This window comes from Erythrolamprus reginae, chromosome 1 (assembly GCF_031021105.1).
Source record: "Erythrolamprus reginae isolate rEryReg1 chromosome 1, rEryReg1.hap1, whole genome shotgun sequence".
In the NCBI taxonomy this organism is placed as follows: domain Eukaryota; kingdom Metazoa; phylum Chordata; class Lepidosauria; order Squamata; family Dipsadidae; genus Erythrolamprus; species Erythrolamprus reginae.
The window spans coordinates 401817250-401837863 of NC_091950.1; the positions used below are offsets into that span (position 1 = coordinate 401817250).

The 20614-nt window shown below is 39.8% G+C and overlaps 1 protein-coding gene across 1 annotated transcript in view; it reads left to right on the forward strand.

Moving 5' to 3' along the window:
• The window catches only part of SRRM3 (serine/arginine repetitive matrix 3), an 86624-nt gene that overhangs the window by 14471 nt on the left and 51539 nt on the right, over window positions 1-20614 (forward strand). Inside the window, exon 2 of the mRNA XM_070742349.1 lies at window positions 16794-16895. Coding sequence (XP_070598450.1) covers window positions 16794-16895 — 102 coding nt within the window. The remainder of the gene's footprint in view (window positions 1-16793; window positions 16896-20614) is intronic.

Genomic DNA, 20614 nt, shown 5'->3' on the forward strand with positions numbered 1-20614 from the left:
CTGTAATCCATTACTGCCTTGTTTGTACAAGAAATCCCTTTGAATTCTAAAAGGGAGTTTTGCTTCTCTTTTGTTGAGATAAAAAACATTTACTGGAATTCTACTGCGTGTGTGTGTCTGTTTTGAACCAATTTCCTTTTCATTGGAGACTTGTACTAGAAACCGGCAGAACAGGATAGAAGGCCTAGTCAACCTTGAGCCTGGTGAGATTTGAACTGGTGAACTACAGCCAGCAGTCAGCAGAAGCAGCTTGCAGTACTGTACTCTAACCACAACGCCACCAAGGCTCACTGTACTTCCTCCTTCCTCTTTATACTCCAGTGAATTAAAGAAATGTCTTCGTGGGCAGCTTCTGTCTGTTACCTCGTTGATCTGGACTTTAAAAAATGTTTCAATCTCTTTTGACCAGATAGCAAAGCCTGCATAACTCCATCAAGGTTGTCTTCCTCACTTCTTACAGCAAAGTTACACTCCCCGCATCAACTTTAAAAGCAGGCTATTTCAAAATACCCTCATCTGTTATGAAGTTTAGGAATTCATAGGGATGGATATCTTGGTTCATAGCTGCTTTCTTTCTCCTCCCCCACCCCCTTTTAAGCTGCTGAATTTTAATGTATATTTCAAAGGCAATGATTTAATGAGCCAGTTATTTCTTGCTTTTTTCTCTATCTCCTGCTTGCCTCACCAGCTCCCTTTCATCTGACAATTCTTTTGTAATATCGCAAACCCAGGAGACAGTTTTTATGTTGTGGGTATCTTCCCAGTGAGCTACTTCAGAGAGCTGGCATGGTCACAGTGGGAATAGATAGGGTAATCATGGGGAAGAAAGACCAGTGGTAGGCAGAACTGCTATTTATTCTAATCATGTGCTGTGAATAATGGATTTTTCCTCTCCCACTCTGTCATCAAAACCATCCTGAAAGAGAGAAATAAGTCAAGAGAACTGATTCATCAAGCTTGCACTTCTCAATGGTTACTAGAGCCGCGATTCGGAGAGGAGCGGCATACAAATCTAAATAATAATAATAATAATAATAATAATAATAATAATAATAATGCAAAGTGGATAAAGAAAAGACCTGGTCATGGCTTACAAGTGGAACACTCAAAAAGGAGACAGAAGGACTAATACTGGCGGCACAAGAACAGGCCATTAGAACAAATGCTGTCAAAGCCAGAATTGAAAAATCAACAGACGATCCAAAGTGCAGATTCTGTAAAGAAACAGATGAAACAATCGATCACATACTCAGCTGCTGCAAAAAGATTGCACAGACTGACTACAAGCATAGACATGATGCTGTGGCACAGATGATCCACTGGAACTTGTGCCGGAACTACCATTTACCAGTGGCAAAGAACTGGTGGGATCATAAGCCCAAAAAAGAGGTCGAAAATGAGCAAGCAAAATTACTGTGGGACTTCTGACTTCCGACTGACCGAATTCTGAAGCATAACACACCAGACATTGTGATTGTGGAGAAAAAGAAAGTATGGATCATTGACATCACAATCCCAGGAGACAGCAGAATTGAGGAGAAGCAGCTAGAGAAATTAGTGAAATACGAAGATCTAAAAATCGAGCTGCAACAACTCTGGCATAAGCCAGAGAAAGTGGTCCCAGTGGTACTTGGCACACTGGGCGCAGTACCAAAGGATCTCAGCGGACATTTGGAAACCATCGGAATTGACAAAATCTCCATCTGTCAATTGCAAAAGGCCATTTTACTGGGATCAGCAAACATAATTTGTCGCTACATCACACAGTCCTAGGAGCTTGGGAAGCGCCCGACTGGTGATGAAATACGAAATCCAGCATAGTGATCTCGTTGGCTGTGTTGTACTGACATAATAATAATAATAATGATTCTTAAATTGAACCTCTCTATCTAGAGGTAGATTACCACTGAATTAGGGATTGGAGGCAGGAAAAAGGAAAAAGCTATTCCTTTTAGGATTTAAGCATTGCATTTTTATGATGATATACCTACCTTGCCATGTGCTCTGTAACTGGTTGTCAAGCCCCATGTAGCTGGGATGAGAGCGAGGAAAAATAAGCAGGACTGATATCAGGAAGATACCTTTACTGCAAGAGATAAATAATCATTTTTCAACCTTGCCAACTTTGAGTGGACTTTCAACTCCAGAATTCCTCAGTCAGCATGCCGCCTGGAGAATTATAAAAGTTGAAGTCCACATATTGTAAAATTGCCAAGGTTGAAAAACAGAGATATTTATTTTTATTTATTATTAGAGTTGAAAATGACCTTGCAGGTCATCAGGTCCAACCCCTTTCTCAAGCAGGAGACCCTACACCACCCCAGCCAGATGGCAGTCCAGTTTCCTTTTGAATGTGTCAAGTGATGGGGCGTTCACAACCTCTGTTGGCAGGCTATTCCACTGGTTGATCGCTCTCACCATCAGAAAGTTCTTCTTTATTTCTAGGTTGAATATCTCCTTGGTCAGTTTCCATCCGTTGCTCCTGGTCTGGCCCTCTGGTGCCCTGGAAAATAATGTGACCCCCTCCTCTCTGTAGCAAACCCTCAAATATCTGTATACTGCTATCATGTCCCCTCTGGCCCTCCTTTTTGCTAGACTATCCATGCCCAGTTCCAGCAACCTCTCTTTGTATGTCTTGGTTTCCAGTCCCCTACAATATTTAGAGAATCTTGGAAATAATAATAATAATTTTAAAAAATCTCACCCTCATTTATAATGAGTTCAGAAAGTGTGGAGGACATAGAGAATGGCTTTAAAGGACAGGAGGAAAAGAGACTATCGAAGTCAACAATCAGATAAAAGAGGCCAAGAAAATAACTTAAGAAAATATCTCAGATAAGCCCCTCCTTAGTTCAAATGAAGGGAAAAGGGGAACTTATTCATATTTGCAAGATTCTGTTAATCTGTTTGTCCTTTGCCTAAGTCAGTAATGACCCATGGTGACATCTTGAACAAGACTCTAAAGTTTTCTTGGCAATGGATTTGGGAGGTTATTTTACTTTTATTGTTACCATAAAATTAAGAACATAAGAACTTAAGAAGAGCTATGCTGAATCAGGCCAAAGCCCATCAAGTCCAGCATTCTATGTCACACAGTGGCCCACCAATTGTCCATGGGGATCTTGAGCAGAAAGAGAAGGCAAAACCCTCCCTTTCCCTTGACCCCCAACAAATGGTACCCAAGGGAATCCTGCCTGCCTCAACCAACATAGAGGCAGCACATGGACATCAATTTCAATAACCACCGATACCTTTGGCATCCATGAATCTGTCTAATCCTGCCTTGAAGCTATCAAGGTTGACAGCTGTCATGACCTCTTCTGGAAGTGAATTCCATAAACCAACGACCCTCTGGGTGAAGAAATATTTCCCTTGATTTGTCCTCACTTTCTTGCCTATGGGTTTTAAGGAGTGCCCCCTCGTCCTAGTATTGTGTGATAGAGAAAATATTTTTTTGCTATCCACCTTTTCTATCCCAGGCATGATTTTATACACTTTGATCAGGTAACCCCTTAAACGCCAACTTTCAAGGCTAAGGAGACCAAGGCGTTGCAACCTGGTTTCATAAGGGAGGTGCTCCATTTCCTTGATCATTCTTGTTGCCCTTTTTTGCACCTTTTCCAGTTCCATTATATCCTTCTTGAGATGTGGTGACCAGAACTGTACACAGTACTCCAAGTGTGGTCTCACCATCGATTTGTACAGAGGCAATACAACATTTGCCGACTTGGTCCTGATACTGGTTTTTTCATCTGGTCTGTCTTGTAAGGCTGACAATAAGGAAGAGTCTGAAAGATTCTTGGTCTTCTCTGAGCTTGGTTGTTGTTGTTTTTTGCAGACATTTAATTGACCAAACTAGGTAATATCATTAGTGCAGGAAATGTTTCAGAAGGATTTGGAAAGCTTCTTCCCAGGTTTCTGGTCACTACAGCTAAGTTACCATTTAATAAACAACAATAACAACAATGTTAAAACCTGACACCCATTCATGAGATCATCTGTTAACTGATTTGGTTCTCTTTCTTGATTGTTTATAGGTGTGTTCTGTGTTCTTTTCCACTCCTTATCTAACTTTCCCACTGCCTCAGCAGGTGAATGGAACGGAGTGGAATGAGTGGAGTGGAGTGGAATGGAATGGAATAGAATAGAATAGAACAACAGAGTTGGAAGGGATTCTGGAGGTCTTCTAGTCCAATCCCCTGCTTAGGCAAGAAACTCTACACCATTTCAGATAAATGTTATCTAACATCTTCTTAAAAACTTCCACTGTTGGATCATTCACAACTTCTGGAGGCAAACTGTTCCACTGATTTATTGTTCTAACTGTCAGGAAATTTCTCCTTAATTCTAAGTTGCTTCTCTCCTTGATTAGTTTCCATTCATTGCTTCTTGTTTTACCCTTGGGTGCTTTGGATAATAGTTTGACCCCCTTTTCTTTGTGGCAACCCCTGAGATTGAGAATAATCACCAGCACACTAATTATCTGATATATGGGGCACACTGCTCCTGCTATCATGTCTCCCCTAGCCTTCCTTTTCACTAAACTAGACATATCCATTTCCAGCAACCATTCTTCATATGTTTTATCCTCCAGTCCCCTAATCATCTTTGTTGTGCTTGTCTTACTAGAGTCTCAACATCCTTTTTGCATTGTGGCAACCAAAACTTAATGCAGTATTCCAAGTGTGGCTTTATAAAGTGGTATTTATTTTATTTTATTTTATTTTATTTTATTTTATTTTATTTTATTTTATTTTATTTTATTTTATTTTATTTTATTTTATTTTATTTTATTTTATTTTATTTTATTATTTTATTTTATTTTATTTTATTTTATTTTACTTTATTATTTTATTTTATTTTATTTTATATTTTATTTTATTTTATTTTATTTATTTTGTCCAATACATAATACACATTGAAGAGAATAGATATGTAATAATATAAATAAATAAAATAGAAGAAAACATATAAAAGTATAGGTGAACATATTTGAAAGGAGGAAAAGATAAATGAGATAAGGAGAGACAATTGGACAGGGGACACTGGTGCACTTATGCACGCCCCTTAACACTTCACGTGATCTTGATTCTATCCCTCTGCTAATGCAGCCGAGAACTGTGGCATCAGTTGACACCGGGTGTATCTTGTTGATGCTCACAGAAGAATTAGGATAACCTTCATTTGTTTGCCAAGAAAACTTTTACAGTTTTATTCACTACAACAGTTAATTGGAAGCTTCTGTATGGAGGCTATTCCAATTACTTTCTGGGAAGAAAACAAAAGAGACAATTAGCTTGAAGCTGAGTTCACAGGTTTTACTTTAGAACAGTGGGGTTTTTTCCCCCAAAACCTGCCAGAATTCTGTGAGGTGAGGGCCACACATCTTAAAGTAGCCAAGGTTCAGAAACATTGCTCTATAATAAACAAAATAAAGCCCAACCGAGTATGGCTCCACAAAGTATGATTCTTCGAAGACCAAATTCCAGTTAGTAGAATAGAATAGAAGAATAGAATAGAATAGAATAGAATAGAACAGAATAGAATTCTTTATTGGCCAAGTGTGATTGGACACACAAGGAATTTGTCTTGGTGCATATGCTCTCAGCGTACCTAAAAGAAAAAGATCCATGTGTCAAGAATCGTGTGGTACAACACTTTATTTATTTATTTATTTATTTATTTATTTATTTATTTATTTATTTATTTATTTATTTATTTATTTATTTATTTATTTATTTATTTATTTATTATTTAGATTTGTATGCCACCCCTCTCCGCAGACTCGGGGCGGCTCACAACAAAATACAGCGCATCATAACAAATCCAAATAGCTTTAAAAACATTTAGAAATATTTAAAAGGAACCCCTTTTACTAGCAAACACACACACAAACATACCATGTATAAATTAAACATGCCCGGGGGAGGTGTTTCAGTTCCCCCATGCCTGACGGCAAAGGTGGGTTTTAAGGAGTTTACGGAAGGCAGAGAGAGTAGGGGCAGTCCTAATCTCTGGGGGGAGTTGGTTCCAGAGAGTCGGGGCCGCCACAGAGAAGGCTCTTCCCCTGGGGCCCGCCAACCGACATTGTTTAGTTGACGGGACCCGGAGAAGGCCCACTCTGTGGGACCTAATCGGTCGCTGGGATTGTCATACGGGTCAAATGAGCAATGAAAAAACAATCAATATTAAGTTGTGAAGTGAATCTGACTACCCTATTCACTTTGCAGAGCAACAGTCATAAATATGGACCAGTTAGCAAGCATCTGAATTTTGATCACATCATCATAAGGCTGCTGCATAGGCCATAACCGTAAAAATTCTTTTCTAAATTTATTTATTTATTTATTCATTCATTCATTCATTCATTCGTTCGATTTTTATGCCGCCCTTCTCCTTAGACTCTGGGTGGCTTACAACATAGCACTTTTTAACAGAGCCAGCATATTGCCCCCACAATCCGGGTCCCCATTTTACCCACCTCGGAAGGCTGGAAGGTTGAGTCAACATTGAGCCGGTGATGAGATTTGAACCACTGACCTACAGATCTACAGTGAGCTTCAGTGGCCTGCAGTACAGCACTCTACCTGCTGCGCCACTCCGGCCACAAGTCACATTTTTCAGTGCACTTGTCACTTTGAACGGTCACTAAATGAACTGTTGTAACTCAAGGACTACCTGTAGAATATATCCAGTATTGTAATCATCATCATCTGCACTACAATGATCCCTTATATCTGGTTTGGCACAGCTGTCTTACCTGCGTCTGGGGAATAAGAATTGAAAAACCATAGCAGAGAAATTAAAACCCCCACCAGAAAAATATCAAAATACATAAAGATACGATGTAGTTTTATATAGATACGAACATGAATTACAATACACCCAGTATCACCGCCATCATCTGCACTGCAATGATCTCTTACATCTAGTTTGGCACCTGTGTCTCACCTATGTATAGAGAGTAAGAACTATGTGGAAAAAGAGAGGGAGCTGTTTTGCTCCTTACTGTTTCATGAAGAGAGGAAAGGGGAGACCGCAATAAACATATGCAAGGCAGAGAGAAGGCTGACAGAGGTAGGGAGAAGCTGAGAGCCCCTTCTGTGTATTTGAACGCCAACCCAAAGTCAACTGTTCTATTATTGAAAAGCTAAGCATGCAAGGAAGCCATGAAATATTCATCGGGGCTTTGATGGCAGCTGAGCCATCTGTAAGAGCCCACACAAGCTTCTTCTTTCCATCTTAATAGCAGAAACAAGCTGCTTGATTTGGTTTCATTTCCTCATTTCCCAATTGGTAGAATATCTGAAGCATCATTTCCTATCTTGGTTCCTTCAATGTATTTTGATTTACCTGGTTTTATTTATGTAGGGTGTTTCCCCAAAAATAAGACCCTGTCTTATTTTTTTTTTTTTTTTTTAAACCTGGAATAAGCACTTGACCCAGTGGTAGGCTACGAGCTAGAGCACTAAATTGCGCTTGCCGCCACAGCTTGTAAGTTCTTGTGGGACCAGCAAGATTTTGCTGCTGCACCCGTGGAGGTAGCAAGATCGTGCACAAAGCCGCAGGTAAAACCTCACCGAAATATGGGCGCAATTTTGCTACCTCCACAGGTGCAGCAAAATCACACTGGTCCTGCAAGAACTTACGAGCCACGATGGCGAGCGCAATTTAGCGTTCCGGCTTGTAGCCCACCGCTGACTTGGCCTTATTGCCATGCACTCAAAAGCCTATTGCCAGGGGATCTTTTATTTGGGGGAAACATGTATGCATGTACATACATATGTACACACACACACACATACATACATACATACATACATACATACATACATACATATATACCCTGTTTCCCCCTAAATAAGACATCCCCTGATAATAAGCCCAATCAGGCTTTTGAGTGCATGGCAATAAGGCCAACCTCTTATTTCAGGGTTCAAAAAAACAACAACAAAAACCAGGGTCGTATTTTTGGGGAAACATGGTACATACATATATACATACATATACATTTTTGTTCGTCTGAACACAAAACTGAAAGCACCAGCCTAAAGATGACAAGTGGGACCTCGTTGAAACGTCACCAGGATTCCATCAACCTTACATGGGAAAAGACCTGAAAATGCCAAGACCTACATACATATACATACACATACACAGGGAGAGAGAGAGAGAGAGAGACAGAGACAGAGACAGAGAGACAGAGAGAGACAGAGACAGAGAGAGACAGAGAGAGACAGAGAGAGAGAGAGAGAGAGAGAGAGAGACAGAGAGAGAGAGACAGAGAGAGAAACAGAGAGAGAGAGAGAGAGAGAGAAAGCCACATAAGTTGGTCTGGAGTTTGGCAATTCTGGAATCAAATCCAAATTCAATTCAATCCAATCAGTTTATGATGGATCTATTTTTTTTCTTCTAGATTAGGGTCTGCTGCTTGAGCAGCTATATTCTGATTAACTGATTGGTTGATAACAATTAACCTGATTTCTGAATTAATCTATTTTCTGGGTTCACACACTACGGCATACAATTAAATAACAACTTGAGTTAACTTCACCGAACACATTAAACAAACAAAATCAAGGATTACACTAAGCAACATCAACAGGGGAGTGTACAAAACCAGCTGCTACATCAGTGTTTCTGAACCTTGGCAATGTTAAGTTGTGTGGACTTCAACTCCCAGAATCCCCCAGCCAGCCTAAAGTGGACAAGGTTGAGAAACACTATGCCAGATCTTCATCACACCTGGTTAAATGTGATGTAGGGATATTACTTTTCATCTGCTTTCATTTTCATTTTCCTGTCTTGGCTAAAGAGAGGGGTGTCTTTATACAATAGCAGAGCAAAAAGCATCTTACATTACAGTGTTCCCTCGATTTTCGCAGGGGATGCGTTCCGAGACCGCCCGCGAAAGTCGAATTTCCGCGAAGTAGAGATGGGGAAGTAAATACACTATTTTTGGCTATGAACAGAACCACAAGCCTTCCCTTAACACTTTAAACCCCTAAATTGCAATTTCCCATTCCCTTAGCAACCATTTAGATTATTACTCACCATGTTTCTTTATTAAAGTTTATTTTAAAAAATATTTATTAAAGATGGATGAAAGTTTGGTGAAGATATATGATGTCATTGGGCAGGAAAAACCGTGGTATAGGGCGGGAAACCGCAAAGAATTTTTTAATTAATATTTTTGAAAAACCGTGGTATAGACTTTTTGCAAAGTTCGAACCCGCGAAAATCGAGGGAACACTGTACTGTACAGTTATTATTATTATTATTATTATTATTATTATTATTATTATTATTATTATTATTAATTGGATTTGTATGCCGCCCCTCTCTGCAGACTCAGGGCGGCTAACAATAGTGGTAAAACAACATGAACAATCCAATTAATAAAAACAACTAAAAAACCCTTATTATTAAAAAAAAAAAAACCCAAACATACACACAAACATACCATGCATAACTTGTAGTATCCTAGGGGGAAAGGATAACTTAACTCCCCCATGCCTGGCGACAAAGGTGGGTCTTAAGTAATTTGTGAAAGACAAGGAGGGTGGGGGCCATTCTAATCTCTGGGGGGAGTTGGTTCCAGAGGGCTGGGGCCGCCACAGAGAAGGCTGTTTGGTCGACAGGACCTGGAGAAGGCCAACTCTGTGGGACCTTATCGGCCGCTGGGATTCGTGAGGTAGAAGGCAGTTCCGGATGTATTCTGGCCCAATGCCATGTAGGGCTTTAAAGGTCATTACCAACACTTTGAATTGTGACCGGAAACTGATCGGTAGCCAGTGCAGGCCGCGGAGTGTTGCAGAAACATGGGCGAATCTAGGAAGCCCCATGATGGCTCAGGCAGCCGCATTCTGCACGATCTGAAGTTTCCGAACACTTTTCAAAGGTAGCCCCATGTAGAGAGTGTTGCAGTAATCGAACCTCGAGGTGATGAGGGCATGAGTGACTGTGAGCAGTGACTCCCTGTCCAAATAGGGCCGCAACTGGTGCACCAGGCGAATCTGGGCATTAATTATGTACAAGCCCAAATAATTCTGCAATCGTTCTTATTTTCCCCTCCTTTCATATGACTTTCCTCTTGTCTTTAGCCCATGAGTGAGATAAAGTGTTAGAAGCTGTGACAATATAAAAAGAGCATTTCCTCACTTGTTTGAACAATGTCTAACAACAGCCTTGTGTGCACACTATAAAATCTCTTAAACGTTATTAGCATTTACTTTGGAGAGAAGAACTCTTTTCAACTTAAAATAGATGAATGCTTCAGAGAAGGAGATAAAGACATCCCGGCCCCCTGAATACAGGGATTCAATTCCTAACTATTAAGTGAAGAAGAGTCTTCAGGGTCAAGATTTGCTCTGACTGGGGAGAAGAACAATAGAAGCGAGATACGGACTTGGTAAGGGGAATAGCAAATTTAATGCTGGGATTGCCTTTTGCTCATTCAAGAGTAAGAAGCTTTTTAATTCAGTCATGGGGAAAGACCCTTTGACCTGCATGGAATCTAGAGCTTATGCCATATTTAATTATTCATACTTTAAAAAAAACCATATTTATTCAGTATTTATGGCTGCCTACTTGCTAAGTGACTCTGGGTGGCTGAGCTACATGGAAAATACTCCACCCACCCCACATACGTGAATAATTTAACAAAGCAGTAGAAACATGCATAATACCTCTGTTGTAGAGGATAGAGAAGTAAACTCACTCCTTATTTGGGGATTTAACTTTATTTCAATTTAAATATTTAATTTAATTTTAATTGATTTAAATTTAATTTAAAGTAAATTAAATGTAATTTAAATTTACTTTAAATTACTTTAAATTTAATTGACCTGCAAGCAATGTTCCCTCTAATTTTTTTTCGGGGTGGGCAGAAAAGTATAGTGTCTGAGCGGCAGTCCCCTTGGGACTGGATGGCATAGAAGTATAAATAAATAAGTAAGTAAGTAAGTAAGTAAGTAAATCAATCAATCAATCAATCAATCCCTTCTTTTTATTAAAAGAAATTAATAATAAAATAAAACCAAACTCTATTACTATTAAAACAAAAACAACCAGCAAATCCAAAAACATAACTATTAATAAAAACAGGTGAGGGCTGGGGTTTTTTTTCTCTGTTATTATTTAAGGGCTTTTACCATATACTTCGGGCTGGACAAGAAAAGCTAAGCGGACGGAGACATTGCAAGCCCAGCGGCGCTTTTACATTGATTCCTTTGTTTTAAGGTCTCCAGCCGCTTAGCTCCTCCACCGAAAGAAAAGCGTGAAGGCTGGCGGATGAAGTGGAGGCGAACAGAATGGGGACAGAGGCGAGGCGAGGAAGTGGCAGTGGGGGCCCCCAGCTCCAGGGAAGTGGAAGGGCGTGGGAGGAGATGGCCGCGGCCAATGGCAGAGCCGAGGGAGCAGGGGCTTTTCCCCCCGCCGAAAGCTTGGGAGGAGCGGATAAGCTCTCGGTCGGTGCGCCAGCTTGGAAAACTCTGGGGTGTCCTTAGGATTTGTCGGCGCTCCAGCGCGCTGCGCACCTTACAGGGAACTATGCCTGCAAGGTCCCTTCCAACTCTGTTAATTTGTTAAACTTCAAGGGGAGTGGTTCTTAAACTTTCTGACCCAATTACCCTTTTCTCAGTCTCAAATAATGACATTAACCCAATAAAAATCGCAGAATCTCTTATTTTAACGTTATCTTAACAGTGGCAGTCCTAAATTTGACCCTCAATTCACAATCAAGCAATTACAAATTGTTTTGTTTGTACAATTAGGACATGCTCAAATTACCACCTTGAGGGTAATTACCCTCCTCACCCCAGTTTAGGAATCAGCCTTCCGTGGACATTCTGAAGCATTGATGTACCCAGAAATCAGGTCAGTGGCTGGCTGCATACATGGCTTAGAATCCTGATTTAATTTAAATAGGATTTGTTAAATAAGGCATGGTGACTGGCTTCACACATCACACTAAGTGAAAACTGAACAAAGCACGTTAAGGCTGAGAGTAAAGTGTGAAGACAGTCAGTGATTAGCCAGGTGGATACTGGCCTCTGAAAATAGGGGAAAGTAAATGAAATTTTGAAGAGGGAAATGTCTGATTTATGGCTGATTCCATTCACTGGAGTAAGTTAAGCATAGAGGCATTAAGAAGTTTGATTTGTTAATTGTTTCTCTAAGTTACATCTCATCTTTTTGCTAAATTCTGTGCTAAATTGAAGAAAGCATTCAATATTTTTTTTATAATTGCTGAAAAACATATATGGTAATTGAAGACTCGCTGCACGAATCCCAGTGACCAGTTAGGTCCCACAGAGTGGGTCTTCTCCGGGTCCCGTCAACTAAACAATGCCACTTGGCGGGACCCAGGGGAAAAGCCTTCTCTGTGGCAGCCCCGGCCCTCTGGAACCAACTCCCCACAGAGATTAGAATTGCCCCCACCCACCTTGCCTTTCATAAGCTACTCAAAACCCACCTCCCCCTAGGCCTTTACAATTTTATACATGGTATGTCTCTATGTATGTTTGGTTTTTTTATAATAATGGGTTTTTAATTGTTTTTAGTATTGGATTATTATTGTATGCTCTCTTATTATTGCTGTTAGCCGCCCTAAGTCTTTGGAGAGGGGCGGCATACAAATCCAATAAATACAAATACAAGATGGGGGCAGTAAGTTTAGCAGTTGAATAGAGGGAAAGCTGCTAGGGGTGGCCACTGTGTACAGTATATTGCCTGATAGCCATCAATGCTAAGAAGATTTGGGTGGCTATTGTTAATATGTGTTCCAACTAAGGGGCTGCTACAAAAAAGAAGGAATCAACCTATTCTCAAAGCACATGAATACAAAAAAAGAAGTAATGGATGGAAACTCATTCAAAGTGTTCATTATGACCTATAAAGCCCTACATGGCATAGGACCAGATTATCTCCGAGACTGCCTTCTGCCGCACAAATCACAGCGACCGGTGGGATTTGGTCGACGGAACCCTAAGGAGACCAATCTTGTGGGAGGTCCCACAAAGTTGGTCTCCTTAGGGTCCCGACGACCAAACAATGCTGGCTGGTGGGACCTATGGGAAGAGCCTTCTCTGTGGGGGCCCCGGTCCTCTGGAATCAGCTCCCCCCAGAGATTCGCACTGCCCCACCTCACCTTCCGAAAGAATTTAAAAACTCATCTTGGCTACCAGGCCTGGGGGTTTTGGATCTTCCCCCCTGACCAATGAATGTTTAGTATGATTGTTGAATGAATGGTAATGGTAGAAACATAGAAACATAGAAGATTGACGGCAGAAAAAGACCTCATGGTCCATCTAGTCTGCCCTTATATTATTTCCTGTATTTCATCTTAGGATGGATATATGTTTATCCCATGTTTAAATTCAGTTACTGTGGATTTACCAACCACGTCTGCTGGAAGTTTGTTCCAGGGATCTACTACTCTTTCAGTAAAATAATATTTTCTCATGTTGCTTTTGATCTTTACCCCAACTTTCCCTCAACCGCCCCGAGTCTTTGGAGAGGGGCGGCATACAAATCTAATAAATAATAAAATAATAATAAATAACTTCAGATTGTGTCCCCTTGTTCTTGTGTTCACTTTCCTATTAAAAACACTTCCCTCCTGAACTATGCAGATAGTTTTTTAATTGGAATTTTAAAGATTGTTTTAACGTACTATTAATTGGATTGTTATTACTGTTTTTCTGGTTTTTTGTACAAGCTGTGAGCCGCCCCAAGTCCTCGGAGAGGAGCGGCACACAAATCCAATTAAATCTAAATCTAATCAAACAGAGAATCAAACTAGAACTATGGAGAAATTAACAATTAATCAGTGGAACGGCTTGCCTCCAGGAGTTGTGGGTGCTCCAACACTGGAAATTTTAAAGAAGAGATTGGACAATCATTTGTCTGAAATGGTACAGGCTTTCCTGCCAGAGCAGGAAGTTTATTTATTTATTTAATTTATTTATTCATTTGTCCAATACATAAATACATAGGAAGAAAATAGACATGTGATAATATAAAAGAGGGTGAAGGTGAACTTAGAGGAGAGGATATATGAAAGGAAGAGAATATATAAGATAGGTGAAAGAAAGGAAAGACAATTGGACAGGGGACGAAAGGCACACCAGTGCACTTATGCACGCCCCTTACTGGCCTCTTAGGAACCTGGAGAGGTCAATCATGGAGAGTCTAAGGGAGAAGTGAGTCCGGTAGTGAGGTCCAAGCTTCGATAACTCGATTGTTGAAATCATATTTTTTTCAGTCAAGTTTGGCGCGGTTCGTATTAAGTTTGAATCTGTTGCGTGCTCTTGTGTTATTGCGGTTGAAGCTGAAGTAGTCATTGACTGGTAAGACATTGCAGCATATGATCTTGTGGGCAATGCTCAGATCGTGTTTTAGGCGTCGTAGTTGTAGGCTTTCTAGGCCTAGGATTGTTAGTCTATTTTCGTAGGATATTCTGTTTCGAGTGGAGGAGTGAAGGGCTCTTCTGGTGAAATATCTTTGGACATTTTCAAGGGTGTTGATGTCTGAGATGTGGTATGGGTTCCAGACAGATGAGCAGTAGTCTAGGATGGGTCTGGCAAAAGTTCTGTAGGCTCTTGTGAGTAGGGTGAGGTTGCCTGAGCAGAAGCTGCGTAGGATCAGGTTGACAACTCTAGAGGCTTTTTTGGCGATATTGTTGCAGTGGGCTTTAGCACTTAGGTCATTCGATATTAGTATTCCAAGGTCCTTTACAGAATGTGGGTTGGCAGTGAGACATTGTTTATTCAGTTCGTATGTGCGGATTAGGATTCTTTTTGCCAATGTGGAGGATAGAGCATTTGTTGGTTGAACTAGAAGACCTCCAAGTCTCTTCCAACTCTGTTATTCTGTTAATATAGGTGTCATCCCTCCCACAATAACAACACATTATTTGATCTGAGCTGTCTGTATAAGATAATAAGTACCAGTACCATTCCAAAGGCAAAGCTGCACTTTGAAATAAGGCCCATTTTCAAACTTGTGTGAAAGCATACATCAGTTCTTTCAGTATCCATCCCTTCCTAATTTCCTCCTTGTATGCCTGTGAGGTCTATTCCACGTTGTTGAGTCACTACGGGACTCCCAAATGCGTTGCTTTATATTCTTTGAAGTGAGATGAATAAGAATTTTTGATATCTTAATTCCTGGACTCTGTGTGCACAACTGAATCCCAAAAGCTCTGCCACGGAGACCAAAGGCAGATGATATGCTCAGCACCTTATAGCATCAAGGATGAGATGCTGTAGTAGACCAAGCAGAATGAGACCAACAGTGCAGTTTCTTGTTGGTGCTGTCCCTTCAGCAAGGCAACACAAAGTCTTCTGTTACTAAATTACCATATTTATTTGGAGTATAAGACGCATCTTTTTCCTTAAAGAAGCATGGAAATTTGGGTGTGTTTTCAGGATTTTTTTTATTGCTACTCTGAAGTTTTTTCCCCAGCCCTAAGTCTTTGCAGGCTTGTTTTCATTGCTGTTGCCTCCAAAAAAGGTTTTTCCCACACTTAACCCGGATAAAATTATGTGCTGAAGCTGACCAGACTAAGGATGCTAGGCAGATGCATACCTGGTAGGTAGATTATTTCCCCCCTAGTTTCCTCTGCCCAAACTAAGTGCATCTTCTACTCTGGTGTGTCTTATACTCCAAAAATATGGTAATATGGGGAAATGGAAAGAGATAGCCAGTAGCCCCAGATTCTAAAGATCCTTAGCAGGGTGTTCTTGGGGGAAAAGGAGGTGTCAAAAGATGGTTGATTTGTATTTGGAGGAGGTTCCTTTAATAAAGAAAAGATGGATACCACATCTGGTGGACCTGCCCAAAAATAAAGAAATTTTGGATTAAAATACAAGATTGGCTAACAGATATACTCCAAATCAAAATAAACAGAAGACCGGAAGGAATAATAAATAAAAAATAATACTAGGAATAATAAATAAAAAATTAGACAAAAATAAATATTATCTGCTGATACACATACTGACTGCAACTAGAATGGCAATAGCCCAATGCTGGAAAAAAACTAACCCTCCAGAAGACTCATTAATATTAAAGAAAATTCTTGACTGTGCAGAACTAGATGCCTTAACATTAAAATTAAAAAACAAAGAAGACTCCGGTTATTATAAAACATGGAACATATTTTATGATTGGTTTAAGAGGAGAAATAGAAGTTCAAATTGAATTACGATAATAATGATGCTTTAAGATATGTATTTATTGACAGAAAGATGAAATATGATGCAATTACAACAATTTTCTTGTGAAAACAAATCTTTATGTAACTAAATTAATTAATAAAAAAGGGTACGGAAGGCGGTTTAATAATAATAATAATAATTATAATAATAATAGAGAAGACATTGATAACCAAAAAGAACAACAGTGAATGCCGATGATTTCTATTCACCAGAAAATAATTTAATATGCAACAAGACTGTAACTCTCCTTCTGTCAAGAGGAAATTGATGATATTTCTATGTTATTTGTAATTTTGTAATTGTCCAGGTGTTTTTTGTTGGTTTAGAAGTGTATGTATGTTTTTCTATTTTCTTTTTTGTGTATTGCAAATATTGCAAATATGTCAATGTATATATTTTCTTGATTATGCTTTTTAAAAAACAAATTAATAAAAATTACTTTAAAAAAAGAAAAGAAAAGATGGATATCTGTAGGAGAGCGAACTCTGATCATGACTGATGTGCTTCCCATCTTCCTTCCTTCCTTCCTTCCTTCCTTCCTTCCTTCCTTCCTTCCTTCCTTCCTAACAGGTATTCTGAAGAGGATATCCGGCAGAAGGTTGGCACCTTCCGGCAAATGTTGATGGAAAAGGAGGGTGTTCTCACCCGTGAGGACCAACACGGACGGCACATGTGAGTATGGAGAGGCTGCTATGCAATCACATCAGTTTGGCTTCTCTTTCTCCAGCTCTGTGGAGCAGACTCAGAAGAGTCTAGTTGCCCACAAATCCTTGCATGTAGAAACTCAGCATGCCAGCAAGAAGGAAGAGCTGGACTTTCCATTTGGTATTCTTTTTTTCCCACCCGCTGAAGAAAAGAAGCAAATCCCATGGCAGTCAGTTAAAATTTCATCACTTAGTGTTGCTCTGATACAGGGTGCCAAACTGGATGCGTCACACGCAGGCCACACCAACCCCAGCTCTACGAAGGGGGAAAATATAATGATACATCATGTGATGACAATGTGACGCCATGAATTTGACGCCCATGCTCTGATACAATTAATACAAGCCTTCTGGTGCTCACACATCACCTGTCCATCATTCTACCCAGTTTATTTAAGATATAACTGCCACCAATGCCATAAAAATAGTAGGAGCAGTGTGCCCCAAATATCAGATAATTAGAGTGCTGGTGATTAGTGATGGGCGAACCGAACCCGCACAATTCGGGTCCATGCCGAATTTTGCGGTGTTCAGTATGCCGAACCCAAACCCGAAATGTTTTCAAACTTCGGGCAAAGTTCGGGGTTGTGTTCGGTGTTCGGAGCTTTGATGTCACCGGCAGGTTGCTAAGGACGCCAAGGTGATCACTTCCTGGATTCCATGGAATCCAGGAAGTGATCACCTTGGCGTCCTTAGCAACCTGCCAGTGACGTCAAAGCTCCGCCCCCGGAATGTCTTTGTGGGAGAGATTCCCCGTTCGGGTTCATCCAAATTTTGTGTAAAGTTTGTCTGTTGGGTTCGCCCATCACTACTGGTGATTATTCTCAATTATAATCCAATATGGCTACTGGAAAGGAACCATATTGCAAAATGCTGGATTAAAGATATTTAAATTTTTATCCATGAAACCATAGTAGAGGCAGAGGAAGATGTTGTAAGAACCTCTCCTGTCTATAAATATTTATTAGGAAACACAGTAGCCTCTTTGATGGTTCTGTAGCCTCTTTGATGGTCCAGTTCAGATGGGGGTCTGGACTTTACTCCACAATAATTTCAATTCTGGGGAAATGCATCTTAAGGAAAAAATCATAGACAATCCTTTTCCTCTTTCTCGGGAACTTTGTCCTTAGCTGGTTCAATCACTCCAGAACGTAAGAGTTTCTCAGTATAGTACAATTATTGAACAGGTTTATTGAATCACAGCTTGAATATAGTTATCCCTTAAGTGCATTCCTCACTTCCAGCACTACTAATTAGAGGCACTCATTGCTGATGAACACAATTTTCCCAACTAATATTAGGAGGAGAATTATCTAAATTAGTCGTCAGATAGTTGGAAAAAGTTATCTTGTAACTCTAGAAGGATTGCTGAGTTGAGGAGATAGCAGAGAAGTAGCAGACAGAAAAGAGCTAATAAAATTACAATGTATGGATCGAAGAAGCTTTTATACGTCTCTCTCTCTTTAAAAAAAAATAGTCTATTAGTTATACACATTTAAAAAGAAATAAAAACAACTAATGAAAAAAAGAAAGAACAAAACAATGGCAAACATAATACTAAACATGTATAACAAAAAAAGAGATAGACATATAGTACATTATAAAGGGCATCATAGCTAAAGGCAATAAAGAAAATTTAAGTGATATAATCAGTACATAGTATTTGTATACTTTTATGCTTTTATACTTCTCATACAAGCACACCTAGAGATAGGCAAGCAGAGTTTCTTTTTGTCTCCTGTTTTATAATCTATTATGTGTTGATTCTGACCAGCTGGTTTTTAGCCTGGAATATTGTTACAAAAGACTAATGGAGAAGACTATTAGAAAGGGATTTGGCTGTTCTTCATCATCAAAATTCATGTCCTGGCCAGCTCTTTTTTCCAGCAGTTGTATTTTGATCTTCCCCTGATCTTTGGTACATCATTGTTTTATTTTATCCAATTTTTTTCCCATGCACCTGGGTACTCCTGTAAATGTACTTGACTGAGCATTCAACAGATAGTTCATTAAGTTCATTATTAATCTTGATCACTAGAAAAGGTTAATTGGCTGGGCAAGCCTGCAAAGAGATTGCTTTTTGTTATTCTAACCCTTGGTTTTTGAAGTATTCTTCCTAAACTGTGGATGGATCATGTCAAGACTCATTCAATTCAGGCTAAATTCATCATCCCAACCAAAGAAGTCTTTTTCTTCATGACTATGTTGTATCCGCCATCATTTTAGAGATGAAAATTAGGGATATGCTTGTTCTCACACCCAAGAGTTAAGCAGAGGACTGAAATAGCATTGATCGTGGTTGTAGGTGGCAAAAGTGGATAATAGTCATCTCTTCTTTTGACCTCCTAGTAGCTTTCAGCACACCACCGAGCATCGTATACTTCTGGATCAGATTAGGGAATAGGTAGCATTCCGTTCAGCATCCACTCTTGTTTATGTCCTTACCTATGGCATTTCTAGATAAGGTCGTCTGGCAACAAGAAGTGAACTATCATCAATATGATATAATAACTTTATGTAATAATGTTACAAAGTAATTTTATATCTCCACCCTGCCCATCAAAACGATTCTGGAGAGGTTCTGTCTTTGTGTCTGGAGGCTGAGGGGGTTTGGATGGGAAACTCAACATTGCAAAACTAAATGGCTTTTAGGGATGCCCGATTCTGAAGAGTTTCCATCTTTTGGTCTAGATCAGTGGTTCCCAACCTTTTTTTGGACATGTCCCACCCAAGCATCTCTATAATCCTGATGCCCCCCCCCATGATATATAATTCTTACTATTCAAAAAGTGAACTCTACACATGCAGAGGAAGCCTAAAAGGCCATTAATTTGGTTTAAACACGGTTCCAATCGCCCCCATTAAAAAATTCAAATTGCCCTCCCTCCCTGTGGGGTGTGGGGCCCACGTTGGGAATCAGGGGTCTAGATCATGGATGTCCAACCCTTTGGCTTGCCTGGGCTGGATTAGTTAGGCTTTTGGCCTGACCCAACATAATTTTCTTTTGGTTGATCTTGTGATATAATTATTTATTTATTTATTTTGTCCAATTCATAATAATACACAATGAAGGTAATAGAGGACACCTTCGAGGAAACAGAATTAGAGAAAGAATAGAAGAGAGAGTACAGTGATACGTCTTACAAACCCCTCATCATACAAACATTTTGAGATACAAACCCGGGGTTTAAGATTTTTTTGCCTCTTCTTCCAAACTATTTTCACCTTACAAACCCAAGCCGCCGCCACTGGGATGCCCCGCCTCCGGACCTTTGTTGCCAACTAGTGAAGGATGTACAGCCTGCTTTATGATGCTGTTCTGTAGCTTGCAATCTACCATATCAGCTATGAATACATGGCAGTATCATGAAGTCAGATCTAATAGGGAACAATGAGATTCAACTTTTCTTTCAATGGAAGAATATTTGTATTTTGTTTGATTGTTCTCCAGCCCACAAATTATTGCAAAAAAACAAAAACAAAACCTAAACTGGACACACAGGTGATACAATCCCCTTCTCAGTCCTCTGTCACAAGGCAATCATGAACTGAAGCTCATGAGTACTGTTTGTAAGAATTTTCCTCCGTTTACTCTCCAATAACAACAGGAAAAAAAGTCTGCAATGTTAACCAGAAGAATTCATGGATATGTCCATGAACTTACCAAAGGCCAAACTTTTGACTCAA